The sequence below is a fragment of the Ruditapes philippinarum genome, unplaced genomic scaffold (assembly GCF_026571515.1).
Source record: "Ruditapes philippinarum isolate M1 unplaced genomic scaffold, ASM2657151v2 ctg324_1_1_1_1, whole genome shotgun sequence".
In the NCBI taxonomy this organism is placed as follows: domain Eukaryota; kingdom Metazoa; phylum Mollusca; class Bivalvia; order Venerida; family Veneridae; genus Ruditapes; species Ruditapes philippinarum.
Window position 1 is genome coordinate 79,262 of NW_026851537.1, and position 15,253 is coordinate 94,514.

Sequence of the window (15,253 nt, forward strand, 5' to 3'; positions counted from 1 at the left end):
GCAGGTTAAATTTGAGCTGAACTTGCCAAAAGAGCTAGGCTTGCCTTTCAACAAGTTCATTTGAATTTTTTTCCCCAACACTGAAAAGCAGTTGTTTCTGGTGAGCGATTCAGGGCCATCATGGCCCTCTTGTTAATCTAAATTTTCATATATTGTGGCATTACATGACTTGACTGGTCTTACAGACAGAATCATGTCCCATGTCACACTTGTATCTTTAAATTCATATGATTGTTATCGGCCATTAACATTCCTCAATCACAGATAGATTTTGAAATGATAATTGGGGAAGAACTATTTATTTATTTGAAACTGAGCTTTGAACTTACGTTATGTTATACGAGTACTTGGAACCATATCTACGTAACCATAGATCCATGTAATTTAAAGTTAAAGGCATTATAATATATACAAATGATCAAATACTGTCATACTACTCAACATTTGATAAGGACCGCTTATAAGATTATGCTTATTCCTTACATAAGGTTGAAATGTTAATATTTGCTTCTTTTTTTTTTATTTGTTTGGGTCGTCAGACCAAACAAATAATGGTAGCGAAATTTCAGACCCTGATGTTCATATTTGCAAATGCCGAAAGTAGTCCAAACTCCTTGAAGCAGTTACTTCCCTTCATATGTACATCAACGCCGAAAAATTAAGGGGAGATCACTGCATAAAGATTGTCAAATGACAGGCGCATTTATTTTTGTAGCATTCCAGATTGGTCGAAGATTTCTGATATTGTGTTATTCTTATAGATATACATGCTAATATTCAGCCACATGATTATTTAATTCAGTGTTAACAGCAGGTTTACTGTGAACAAAATATATCGAAATAAATAAGGGTTATAGACTCTAATTTAGAATAATATGGTAGTCTTAAGGCTGTTATCTTATAACTCCCCATGGTCGAGGGATTAACACGCTCGCTTTGGAATCGAGAGGTCTTGAGTTCAAATCTCATCATAGACAAATCATGTTTTTTTAAGTCCCCTACCGGTTTAACTGGAGGGGACTTTAGGTTTACCCTCCGTCCGACTGTCTGTCAGTCCGTCCACAAAACAAAACTGGATCCCGCGATAACCTATGTTGAAAATTCTGGTTGCTATTGCAACAAATAGACTGAAAATTGGCAAATTTTACACATAAACTGCATCCAGTGAGAACTCAAAAAGTACTAAAAAATATTTTTATGAAACTTGATATATGGTTAAATGGCAGTAAAGAGATTATGCACATCTTCTTCTTATCTTCCTATGTTGAAAATTCTGGTTGTTATGGCAACTAATAGACTGAATTTCAAAATTTCTGAATTGAATTTTTACGCTTTTTCACTATAAGTTCTTTATTTTTTAAAGTGTTTACTTCAAACTTTAAATTTAAGTTTCTTGTCATCAACCACGTCATATGTGACAAGGTTTACAACTCTAGCACAAAAATTATCAGAATTACCTCCCTTGAACTTAGATTTTTTGATAAAAAAAATGTTGTCTTTTTTAAATTACTTCTTTATTTCTTAATGTTTCTACTTCAAACTTCATATATATGTTTCTTATTATCACTCAACATTTGTGAGAAGGTTAAATACTCTAGCAAGACTATTTTTAGAATTATGTCCCCCTTGAACTTTGAATTTTTGAACTTGATTTTTTACGAGAAATGGGTATTTTTTCTCCAACTTCTTCATTCCTTATAGGATTTACTTTAAAATCCCACATCATAATAATATGACAAGGTTTATAAATCTAGATCCATATTTCCAGAATTATCCCCTCCTTAAACTTTGATTTTTTCTTATTCATTCTTTAACTTTCTTATTTCTTCATGGATTTTCTTCAAATTCAAAAAAGGCATTCATTATCAACACCTTCATTATATTTTTGTTTTTAATTTTCATCTTTGTTACTTACTATACATTATAGTTAATGCCATATTTGAAAATTGCTCTTTTTTTACTTATCTTCTTTGTGACTATAAATGGCATCTTTAAATTTAAAGTAAAAGTCACATCAATGTTCATAAATCTAGCATCGTTATTTCAAGAGTTATCTCCTCTTTAAGAATTTTGTATTAAAATATGTTACATTTTGGTAATTGGGATGTTTAAAAAAAAAACTTAAAAGTCACCTTCAGTCTATCTGTCTGTTCATAAAAACTGTTCCCTGAGATCACTTTTAAAAAAAATTTCCAACAAATTTACTTCAAATAGAGAAAAGTTGAAACATTACTTATACTTATTATTCCTGAGAAAATTGGACCTTTTGATTATCTGTTGTATGAACATAATTTCCTTACTAGAACTCAAAAGATTTAAATTCATTTATGTCATTCATTCACTGGTAAAATTGAATGGCCAATGATACAATAGGATGTTGCTGGGGTTCTAATAGGTAGGGGACTTATGGATTGCTTGCAATACTATGATAATTGCTTGTTTTCATTTTTCTTTTCTTTTTTTTTTAATTGTTTAAGTCAAATAAACATTGAATTGAATATCAGTGTTGTAATTAGTCTTCTAGCCAATTTACTTTATAGTTTTAAAACAGCATTGGTGACACTATACAAACAAATTGGTTTATAATTTCACAACCTACACCTTTCTGACATTCTGAGACCCAAACAAATTCAGCGCCTTCTGTGCTTTGATTTAATTTGTTTCATTTGACATCACCTTTTTGCCAAAAAAGGAATGAACCGACAAACTGTTTAAAAGGAACAGTCGTGAAAACTAATGATAGGAGCAATAATTTAGGATAATATGAAAATGTTAAAAAAAATGAAGCTTTTTGTACAAAACATTATAGGATGCCTAAATTTCCCATTAGTATCGCGTGTGGTTGCCATTTGTTTGGATTACTGCTCGGCATCGCCTCTCATACTGCTAAAAAGCCTTCGAATGCTGTGTTGAAGGATTTGAGCCCACTCTTTCAATAGTGTGTATTGCAACTCTGGAACCGTTGTTGGCTGGATTGGTCTAAGATATTGCAGTCTGCAGCAAATTCCATGCATGTTCAATTCGATTAAGGTCTGGGGAATTGCCGACAAGTCCATTCTCTCTATATTTGCTGTCTCAGGTACTTGTTGGTGACCCGTGCACTGTGTGGGTAGGAAAAGTCGTTCATCAAAATGAAATCAAGGCCTATAGCAAAGGCGTATGAACGGATATACACATTGAAGACCTCACTGAAGTGTCATGCAGCCGTTAATGCAGTGTTTTGAATGATATACAAGTCCGTTTTTCCCTGCATGCTAATATCCACACACACCATAACTGAGCCCCTGTAATAAAGACCATGATTAGCAACGCATACTGGTGCGAAATTCTGATCGGACAATTTCCATCCCCGGATTCGTCTATCAGTGACGTCCAAACAAAGTCTGGATTCGTCAGTGAACAGTTCTAGTGTGTTCACCTGTCGTGAGACCACGCCTATTGGAGATGTGCCTGGATTTGGTTATGCCTCAACAGAGTTTGAATTGTTGGTCATCTGACTCTCAAACAAGCTATATTAAGATGGCTTCTGATTGTTTGCTTAAAAATTCTTACGCCAGTGGCATTGTGAAAGTCATTTTGCAGGGCAGAACAAAGCGCCGACTTTGCGCTTCACGACAATAAAGTGGTCATCACGCCAAGTTTTGACCCTCTCAAGACCACCACTATGTCCATGCCTGACATTTCGGTAAGGTCAAAACCGTTCCCTTACCCTTGCAACTTTGCTGTGGGACACCCCAAGGACACTTGCCACATTCCTTTTGGAACGCCAAGCCTCAAGCGTTCCTTTCCCCTTATTCTCCCTATTCATGTCTTCGGCGTCGAGATACTTATTTGTAAATAGGCAATTTCCAATGCTAGCTACCATGCTCAAGCAAAATTTTATTATAACAGATGTGTATATGAAGGTCATTATTTTCAACATGAAGTTTTAATGTGAGATTATACAAAACTATGTCATTTCCAAGCGGATATCTACAAGTATTCTATCATTTCAGCTGTGGTAAAAAATGACGCACTAATTCGATATAATTATGTCACTTTTCACATTTTCGAGATTTGGAACTCAGTCCGCCCACTTAACTCATCTTCAGATGGTTAATAAGATCCTTGGACAAGGGTTTGTACGTGGGTGTGTCAATGTACCCATTCCAAGCGAAATATTTATAAACTTTTGCATGAATAAAACAATTAAAGGGACTCCACTGAGGTTTAAAAGTCTAAAAACATAACATTTGAATTTCTTACATAAATAAGCTGGGGCACTTTAGACAGAAATATATGCAAAGATAGTTAAGAAATATACTTTGAAATAATTGAAAATCGTATTTATATGGTTTTCTTAGTCCGATTTGAGTGAAAAGCGTGTAAACGCTTTTCATTTTGGGTCATTTATTTACAATGTGAATACTTATTCTGGAAAAACGAAGTGCGCGAATGATCTGAAATTTTGCACAAATATTAGAGGTCTAAACCCACATCAAATGGTTCATTTATATGGGAAAAAAGTTTCAGTCCCATCGTATCAAAAAACCTCAGTGGAGCCCATTTAAAGGGGCATCAGCTAAGGCCTTTATACATGATGGGGCTTGAAATAATTTTGGGGATTGCTATACCATTTGATATTTTGGACGAATTACTTGTGTGCAAAATTTCAGAAAATTGACATTTTCTTCATTTATTCAAACTAATCATTTTTACTTTCACAATTGTGGGCTTAGAATTTCACACACCTTCAAAAATTGATTTTCAATGTATTTTCTTGTTCTCTGTCCTTTTAAGTGCCCAAGTTGATGATCTTAAGTAATTATATTTTAAAATCTTATATGTTTTCTATGCTGTTGGGCCTCAGTGGAGCTTATATAACATTTACTTCTGATATATCAATAAATTAATATATATTTTTTAATTTATTCATGAACATAATGCAAAAACAGACAGAGAATCATGTGTCCCATTTTTTTGTTTCATTTTATTACCTTATTCTTGTTTCAGAGTTTGAACAATCAGAGTCGCCAGACTCAGTATATGATGAGTTACAATCAGTCAGCAATTACTCACCTACATACAGCCGGTTAGAAGGCAATGGTGAACAGTTGCCTATTAGAATGCCAGACATGAACACCAACCTTGCACCTGAAACATCCTATGAGCTGCTTCAGTTAAGATCAAACGACCCGAGCATGTATGATAACCTATATAACAACTATCTGTGACTTTACATATAAACCAAACAATTGTGGAATTCTTATAAATGGTGTTTCAGTTTGTGTGCAGACATATATGAATTGTGAATAACAGAATTTGCTATATTATATAATATACTACTAAACAAACTAGTATTTGATAAACAGTGTTTCCTTGTAGTGCCGGAAACGCGTTAAGAACGTATCAGTTTGCTGTAGATTGAATATTTTAAGTTTATGATCATTTTAATGCCGCCGGTTCGATAAAAAACGATGTCACACCATTTTTGGTGTGTTTGGATGTTTCCTACAAAAATTTTACCTTGACCATAACATAGAAATGTTTCCACTCAAACTTCCTTAAACATTAAAGGCGCATTCACCTTGGTGAGCTCTACTTGGCAGACCTCACAAAGATCAAGGTCAAGGTCCTCATGGGAAGGTGACGGATGAATTTGATTTGAATCTTAATTAATATTGTTCATATATCGAATCCAATTCAATTGTCTTATATCTTTAGCTCTTTTTAATGATCCTCAGTAGTTCTTAGTAATGTGGTAACAAAATCACAACCAATCAAATTTTGTTACTTGAGACGTGCTATCTCTTTATTAAGGTGTCATTACAGCAATAATATTTGTTTTAAAGTTGTCTCGCATGGCCATTTGGCGTTGAACTAACGATATACTGTACATCGCGAACTGTGTATGGTCAGTAACGCAGGAATGTGAAAATAACGCAGGAATTGCGCAAAAGTAACCAGAATTGTGTAACCGTATTAAAACTATTTCCAGGAGTGTTTTACTTCTATATCATGCGTGAGGACGACAACCTGGCTAGCGTACTGAAGGCGATTTTTGAGCTTTGTTATATATGTATATACATTAACACTTATATAATTTTCACCGTCATATCACTTTGTTGTCTTTGGTTTTGATATTCGGCATACCTATGACTTTTGCCAAACTATACGCGTCAGGTAAAATATGATTGAGACCATTTTTACAAACGTAAACGTATTTTACACGGTGTATAGCCAAAGCGGTCAATGTCAAAAACGCGTTGCTGAGACATCATTCGTTCCCACAACAATTACTAGTATCCTTGTATCCTTCGTTCCATTCTTGATAAAAAGAGGCAGATACCACAAAAGATGATGTTATTTCAGATAGAAAGTAAGTATTTGAAAAAAAGAAAGAAAAATGCTACCGACCTACATTTATAAAAAAATGACGAATGGGAATTAAAAGGCATCCTTTGATCCAATGTTTGTCTATCAAATATGAAAATAAGCGTTTAATTTGTTTGTCTGAAAGTAAAAGATATAAAGCGAAGATATTTGTCATTGCATTAGCTTCTAGATATAGATACAAGTGTTATAATTATTGTATGATAATCCGGCTAGTCCGGGTGAATATATTCTTTCACTGAAAATAAAATAGCATGAACATATTTCAAAACAGAAAAGAAAAACCTAATGTGATAAACATGTTGCATTGTTCTATAAAACTTGCAGGAAGTGCATGTATCTTTTAAATATAACGGTAAAGGGTCAACTCGGCCCTATACCAACTCCGCACGTGTCAACTCGGCCCTCTATTAAAAAAAAATATTAGGATATAGAATCTAGATTGTTTAGTTAATAAACCGTTCAGGTGTAAATTACTATAAATGTAATTTAGGGGTAAATATAACACATTTATGTTAAATATTTTGTCTACTATAATTTCTTATTTACTCAAAGAGAACGATATCTGCCAACTTGTGCGTGTTACTTCACAGACACTGTCACTTTGACTATAATGGTCGTGTAGTGGTAGATGGTTTAGCAGTGATAACATATATGTGATAGTGGCTATGGCTTTGGACTTGCTGCAATGAACATTTCTGATCATTCTTTAAAATTAAAACAAAACAAAAAGTGCATTAAACAGTCGTTCAAACCACGGCGTGTTCAAACATAGTGGTGGCACGAACATTATGCGGTGCTAGAAACAAACGATGTCCGAATTTTTTTGGTAACTGGAAAAAGTGTTTAAAACATAACTTTCCTTCACTGCAGTTCTTTTGAAATTTGTTTTATAAAAGTTTGATTATAAATATTTTCTCTGCTGTTCATAAATATAATTGGCAAAATAATGAACTAGGTAATCAAAATACCTCCAAGTTTCTCCCATCTACGTGTGGATGCCCAATTTGTTTTTTGTTCTTTTTTGTTTTTTTTCACAAACACGGATCTTTGAGAATAATAAAATATAATTCATAAAAATACTGAATGCCTATTACCTTATACAGTCTGAAGCATTGTCGTTTTTACTTATATTTTATTCATACAGAAAATATACTTACTTTTTCGAACCCACTCATACCAGTTATTCAGTATATAACGACCGTTGGTAGACCGTTGTCTGCTTTGGCTATACACCGTGAAGTAACGCCGACTTCGTGAATGATGGAACCGGAGCAATGCTGGTTTCCTCATAAAATGTATCTGAATAATATTCAATGTGCCTCCTGGGACATAATGTAATAATTATAATATGATATTTGACTATTGTATGACTCTAGTAGTTTAGCAAATATATAAGGTATACTGAATACCAAAACAATAAAGTTTTAAATGCATCATTGTACTTATTTGCGAGTATATCTGGGTTACTGATATGAAGTAGTTTAAACTGACAACACTTCAAAACGGTAGTCAGGTCGTCATTCCACAAATTATCTCTCAAAGTAAACGTATTCCTGGAAATATGTGTAATGCTGGTAAAATATAATGGCATAGTCCATATGCAATTATTAATTTCTTTTGATTTTATTTACGTTAAATATTTTGGTCCGTTTACTTACCTGGTTACTCGTTTCGGCCATAGCTTTGCACAGCTTCGGCGTTACTGTTGCACTATTCATGTGTTATTTTCACATTCCTGTGTTACCGGACGGTACACGTTGCCGTAGAATATGCATGAATTGAAATGCATTTTCCCAAAATCATAACGATGAATATGGATTAAATGTCATAATGAATTATTAGTCAAAGTAATTTGACGTCTTGATCTAGATTCTGAAGTACATTTTAAACTTCCAAAGAGATAGGTGTCTTAGAGGTTTGTCTCTGACAATTTGTTCCGTCAGATTTCAATACATGTAATTGGGTTTATATTTGGCATATTATGAAAATATTAAATCACAAACACGTCAAAGTTCATTTTTCTTTGCAAACAATTATTTATAGTTGCTCCATTTATGTGAAAATTTCAATTGAAATTATTGCTGGATTTGGCTTCTGTAGAATTTCAAGAATTGCGTTTGTATTTGGTTTGTAAATACATATACATGTATTTTTTTATCAAAACACAGAATAAAATCTTTTTTCTCCACATTAATTTGTTATTGCTGAGTAATGCTCATTTTATGCAAAATTCCTCGTGTTTAATGCAGCGTACCTTTTGATTAATTGTTGCAAATTTAAAATCAGTTTGTTTTTTGTTTTTTTCAGACAATTTGAAAAAGCCACTGTAATTTTTCTCTTTTACGTCAATGAAACAATAAATTTGCTATTTATCTTTAATACTGTTTGTTTAGGTCAGACTCTTGTAGCTGCGGATTTATTGCCCATGTATGTATGTAGTCCATGCTTAATGAGGATCCATCCGCCCGGTAAGGCACAAAATGCAGCTTTCGCCGTCGAGTACGGACCCCGGACATGTCACAGTCATGCCCTTTAAATAGTTAATTTTGAAGCACAAAGTGGTGATAATTTACCTCCATGTAATTTCCAAGGATATGAATTTTGAGTCCAAAGTAGGTCACTGTACGGCGATCAATGAGAACCTAAATTTAATGTACAGTAACCCGAGACAATAATGAAAGGAGGTAACCCTTAAAAGGGCTGTTGATGCCAGAAAAAGACCTGCCGTTAAAGTCGTTTATCCGTGCTAGGGGCTCACGGACCCTAATACATCGAGTACGGACTCGGCATTAGTCAGGACATCGGCAGCTGGTCCGCAGTACAAGTTTCGATCTTTTGCGCCGTCTTCAAATCTTCTGCCGATGCAACCAGTTTAATTGCCCTAAATAGTCATGTCATGTACAGGTGACGCTATGTGTTACGTGTTAAAAACAAAGTCTCCATTCGTATTAATTTTTATTGTCACAAAAGTTATATATAGATAAATAGCTGAACAAGGACAAAAACTAGATCAAAATATACATCTAGTCAAAACATTATACACTTTCACCACAGGAACTTGAAATTCTATCAAATAACCAATATTAATTATAATATCCAAATATACCCCCTATATACTATAAAAAAAACGTTTTTTTTATAGTATATAGGGGTATATTTGGATATTATAATTAATATTGGTTATTTGATAGAATTTCAAGTTCCTGTGCTTTCACAAATTGTAAATTTGTTTAACAAACTAACACCAAAGCAAAGAATGGTGGGAAAATATAAGCATAAGAAAAACAATGAATAGAAATCTTAAGATCTGTTATTGAGACTGACAATTTTAAGCAAATCAAAAATAATAATTTTCCTGACCTCCAAATAACAGGAAATGAGATTGATTACCTCGTCAATATTAATCGAATCTTTACGGCCCTTTGGTAAGGATTATGAATAATCGTCGTTGTGATCCTATTGCTCCAATTTATCGGAAGTAAATGTGACAACAAACTGCCTACTTTGTTTGTATTTGAGTTTATTTATACTCGCCACCGGTTGCCCATATGGGCGAGTCCCCCAGAAGAGTATTTAACATTTTAGATTTTTGGAGGATAGTGCAAGATACAGATATAGAGAGATGCCCCAATTCCAGAAGCTTTCCTGGTTCTTTTACGTGCCAAGTGTACACGGGACCTCAATTGAAAGTCTCATTCGAAAGACTGATTAGTTGTTTTTGTTGGCCAGCCCGGGAATCGAACCCACAATGTCGAGAATACAAGTCTCGCGCTCTAACCGATTGAGCTATGTAAGTCTCGCGCTCTAACCGATTGAGCTATGCGGGCTGGATAAAAAAACTGCCTACGGCCGAAAAGAAATTAATATAATTTGAAATATAATATTCTTGATTACTTGTAGGTAAAACATTCATATTTTTCTAAGCGTTTTAGAACAGAAGCACATTTTATATCTTATAACGTAAGAAAATCTTAAACTCTGCCTTGAGTGTGGACAATGTGTGGACATGCAGATATATGAACATGCATTGTACATTTCCAGAGACTTCAATGACTGTTACATAAAGTCCCGTGACATTTTCAATTTATTAAATGTTTATACATGTGCATGGATAAAAGAATAGAATACATGACATGTATAAATTATTTAAGATTCAGATTCATTATCAATCTGATGGACTCTCTTCTCTTTGCTCCGGCGTTGATCTTTTATACCACTCTAACCAGGCCCCATCATAAACGCAGGTGTCCGTCTTTCCACACAAAAAGGACGCCAGCACCAGACAACACGCTGTTACACCTGTAACCATAATAACCGTTACTATGGTAACAATATTCTTATAGCTCTTATAAACTGAGGATAAACGCGATTTCTTTAAGAAAAAAAAAACATTTTTAAATAATTACAATTTAGATAAAAAAAAATCAAATAATGTTTGCCAGAACGAAGTTGGGTTATGAATTCAAGCGTGGACTTTAAAGTACTTTTATGCATTACATTAAGCTTGAGATGGAAACTTACTATAGAACCACAAACATTCTGATCGCTCTGGCCAAATTCCACATTCAGGAAAAGGTGATTTGAACATAACAACATTTACAAATTTACGTTAAGACACTCTCAAACAAACTTGCGTACTCGGAAACATTCTTATCACGCATATGCGGAACGGGACTCCAAGCACGCTAGAAAGTATAGTATTTACATTGAGACCTTTAGGGCAGAAAGAGAACCATTTATCCCCAATATAGAGACAGGAGTGCATTCCTGCGTAATCTATGCTGAAAGTATATTTTCATGTATATACTGTCAGCAGCGCAAATTCCAATTTTCATCTTGATATCCCCAATAAAATGGATTTAAAAAAAGGAATCAATTCCAAATATGGTAGCTGAAAATTCAGTTAAGAAATTCAGCTGGAATAATGTTAACATAATACATTCTGTAGTCCAGAAATGTGCTTTGGTTTGATCATGGGCCTCCCCTGAATGACATCTATAATATAAAGATGGGTGTGAAATATTAACTTGAATACATGTCAGTTGGATGTTGTCATTTCCGACTACTGCGCCTTATTCAATTCAAGTAACAAGTCAAACTTAAAAAGTCAATATTTTACAGATGTAAATAAAATAATGTAATGTGCACATTAGAAATGGCGATATTAAGTGTGCACATTTATGGAAGCGGCGGCGTTATGATAAAGTTATATGCCTCTCTTGAGTGTCGTGGTTCGAGCCCTACAGTGGTAACAGTCGTTTTACTTTAGATACCAGGTCTGCCATAAAACCAAATTTAATAAATAAATAAATAAATAAGTACAGATTATATAGCCCATGCAATGAACTCTCTTCAATACTAGTAACTTACACTAATTGGCTAGGTGGAGTAAAATGTAAATTCACAAGCAACATAAAATTACGGTTGATTAACATGCAACATGACATATAACATGTAATCAAACGATAAATGTTAATGGTTCGGCCGTGGGTATCCGACGATGAAAATTCATATAGTATATGTCAAAACTAAAGAACAAAACAGTAACATCAATGGCCGTATTTAATCGATTTGTCGAAGTTGGCATCCTTTTTACTTTATATCAATATATTATTACGTCGTCTTAAATATTTTCCACGTTAGCCACCAGTCAACGTAACACCTTCAATCTAAGACACACAAAGTTGGGCATCAGCCGATACTTTGTAAAACCAGCAAGAATTTTAACAGACTCAGGCAGAAAATCCTAATGTAGATGTAGATGAAATCTGACCTTTTAAAAATATTCAATAATATTTACGTTTGTAAACTTGTAAACTTAAACACGTTACACACCTGATCCACATGATGCAGTAAGAGGTTTGTCAAGGTCAACTCCAGCCTCTGTGAATACTTGCTTCAGCTCATCTGGACTTTTCACCGCACCATGATTAACAACTTGCCCATCTGGACCATTATACGAACAGAGTATTTTCGGAAATGGTATACTTCTGGACCCTGGTATGTGACCAGGTCTACAATCTAAAATAGATGCGATAAGAACAAAGTAAATATTGATATTGTTTTAATGTTACCTTAAGATGGGTAAAGCCACCATACAGGTCTGGACATCATTTGCATATCAAGGAACAAATACCGAGAACCGTTTCTCCGGGGCTGGATTTTTATGTTACGCGGTATAGTATAATATCCTTATAGCAAAGATACTTATCAGTCACCAAAATGTTTCTCATATACTAGGGAACAAAAGCCATTGTCATATAGAGCATTTAAATAACGCTGCGTAATTGGAATTGGCAAAAAAATGATCTCTCCGGCTCAAACTTTTCTTAAATTTATCTTATAAAGCAAAAATCAAGTAGATGGATGATCGATGGATGATTCCCAAAGTCGCTTTCGCAAAGTTAAAACCATTTCCTTGCTATGAAATATTGATGTTAATAAATAATAAATAAAATAGTCCAAATGGCATGATGCAATAGAATTAAATCGTATCCAAGGGAACGGTATTGTGTAAGGAAAAATCGTCAGCCGTATATGACAGTCATACTGCTAGTAAAGTTGAGTTAACTGGTATTCCCACGTGACAGCATGCAAACAATGAGTTATATCGTATCTAAGATAAGGAGCAGAACCTTTTAAAAGTTCTAGTCAAAATAAGCAGAAACACAAAAATGACTGAGAAAAAAAATCATTTACGGAGTCATTCCAATCAGCGCAGAAAGGTTAATTAGCACCAATTAAGTATACTGTCCTCGCGAGTTCAGTAGAACTTCAGTTGAGGCACGTGTTGGGTGGGAACTTGTTTTTTCATGACCGAAAGGTTGACAGCAATAGTTCAGATGTCTTTAGATACATGTATTCCATTTGCTTTATGCACCACAGCTAAGGTTATTAAATAACTACCAGCTTTACCACATCAGCCCTCAAATAAAGGATATTTGAGCCGCGTCATGACAAAACCAACATAATGGGTTTGCGACCAGCATGGATCCAGACCAGCCTTCGCATCCGCGCAGTCTGATCAGGATCCATGCTGTTCGCTATCAGTTTCTCTACTTGTAATAGAGCTGGTAAGCGAACAGCATGGATCCTGACTGCGCAGAGGCTGGTCTGGATCCATGCTGGTCGCAAACCCATTATGTTGGTTTTGTCGTGACGCGGCTCATATATGTGCATCGTTTAAGTGATGACAAAACCAACATAACATAATTCACCGAGAAATAATTTTGAATTCAGAACATTTGGGTTTTCATAGTAACTTAGTTATGTCACTCTTGTCTCTGTCTATGTAAATGTCCTTGATTAATGTGAATGCCACAAATTGCCATTTTACATTGTGCTAAAGCGAGCTTTAATCATGCATTTGCAAGAACCTCAATAAAATGAACTGAAGTATGATTTAGAATAGATTCTTACTGGGAAGACATGCAGTCTTCCTATGTTCTAATAAAAACACAGTATACGAGCATTCATTATGCATTCATAATTTCATATATGTACACTATGCAGACAAAAAATGAATGAAGTTTATACAAGTTTTGCAGCATTAATACGCAAACAGATCAGTCATGGTGTCAATATAAACAAGACATGCCGTAATTGAAAAATATAGTTTCATTAAAGTAAATATACTATACTTTAATTCACACATCATACTTTTATTCAAACATCATAAGGCTGAAGCATTTCATTAACTTGACCCCACTGCTAATTTTACGTAATTCACCCTTGCTTAAATGATTTGTCACAAGTGGCATTTCCATTTACAAGTATGCAAACTTGTACTTAGTTTCCTTCAGAAATTTAGCAAATTGCCTTTATATGTTTAAAATTATATTCAACAGGATTCTCATACAATTATAGTACTCTACTTAACGCATGTGCTTTAATTATATCAATTATTTATCTATTTAAACTGAGCTAGTTACTGGAAACTGAAACAATTTACCTTTCCTTGGCTCTGGGTCAGTTCCATGAAATCTTCCTGCTGACCTAGCATCAATTAACTGAAATTTCTGACTAGTTATGTTTTCCGCAACATCCTCGAACGATTTTATTAGATCTTTATTCAATTTGGCATTAAATACTTTCCTCGTATGGCTTTCTACTCCAGTGGCAACTGGAAAACCAGCATCTTTCCATGACCTTAACCCTCCTGATAGTATTGATACGTCTCTGTGTCCGAAGACATGGAAAGTCCACCAAACACGTGGAGCTGAAAATAACGCAAAGTCTGGATGAGCGTTATAAACTACTACGCTAGTGTCATTATCAATCCCGAGATTGCCAACATAATCTGCAAACTGTGACTCTGACGGGAGCATGTGCTCGTATTCAGATCTTGTCGAGCATTCGTCAATATCAAAGAAAGCGGCACCCGGTATATGACCCTCTTTGTAAACCTCAATTCCTTTCTTTCCGTAGGAAGGGAGGAACCAAGTCGCGTCTAAAACTTTAATTTTCCTAGGAAAATTTGAAATGCATTCAGACAAAGCCTTAGCAGTTACAAGAGTGTTCAGTTTAAGCATGGTTGCAAACAACAAATCCGAAATTAAATATAAATGTCACTTTGACAGTTCACTGTTTACATATTTTACACATGTACATTAGGGTGTCGCTTAAACATGGAAATTATTTATAATTTTTAACTATATATCATGGAGAGATTCTGAAACAAATAAATTTGTTATGTTTTCTTTGTATCATTATTATCAAAGAACAAAATAAGGATGACAAGATGTAAGAAAATTCATAAAATTATGTTTTAATTTTATATTTGACATAAGCGATGTTTTCCATTAAAAATGCGGTATGCCTAAAATACGAAAGTGAGATTTTTGACGAAAGTGAGCGAAAGTGAGCGAAAGTGACTTTT

The 15,253-nt window shown here is 34.4% G+C and overlaps 2 protein-coding genes across 2 annotated transcripts in view; one reads left to right on the plus strand and one right to left on the minus strand.

Annotated features, from left to right (window-relative positions):
- Positions 1-8,563, plus strand: part of LOC132737840 (uncharacterized) — a 79,500-nt gene extending 70,937 nt beyond the window's left edge. Inside the window, exon 18 of the mRNA XM_060725235.1 lies at positions 4,993-8,563. Within this exon, the coding sequence (XP_060581218.1) occupies positions 4,993-5,213 (221 nt within the window). The 3' untranslated portion in view covers positions 5,214-8,563. The remainder of the gene's footprint in view (positions 1-4,992) is intronic.
- Positions 8,564-9,565: 1,002 nt separating this feature from the next.
- LOC132737931 (3-mercaptopyruvate sulfurtransferase-like) lies at positions 9,566-14,996 on the minus strand. Its single transcript, XM_060725350.1, has 3 exons — positions 14,327-14,996; positions 12,211-12,396; positions 9,566-10,674 (listed from the first exon to the last, which is right to left on the minus strand). Exons 1-3 carry the CDS (start codon positions 14,904-14,906, stop codon positions 10,541-10,543), a joined length of 900 nt encoding a protein of 299 aa, XP_060581333.1. The 5' UTR covers positions 14,907-14,996; the 3' UTR covers positions 9,566-10,540.
- Positions 14,997-15,253: the final 257 nt, after the last annotated feature.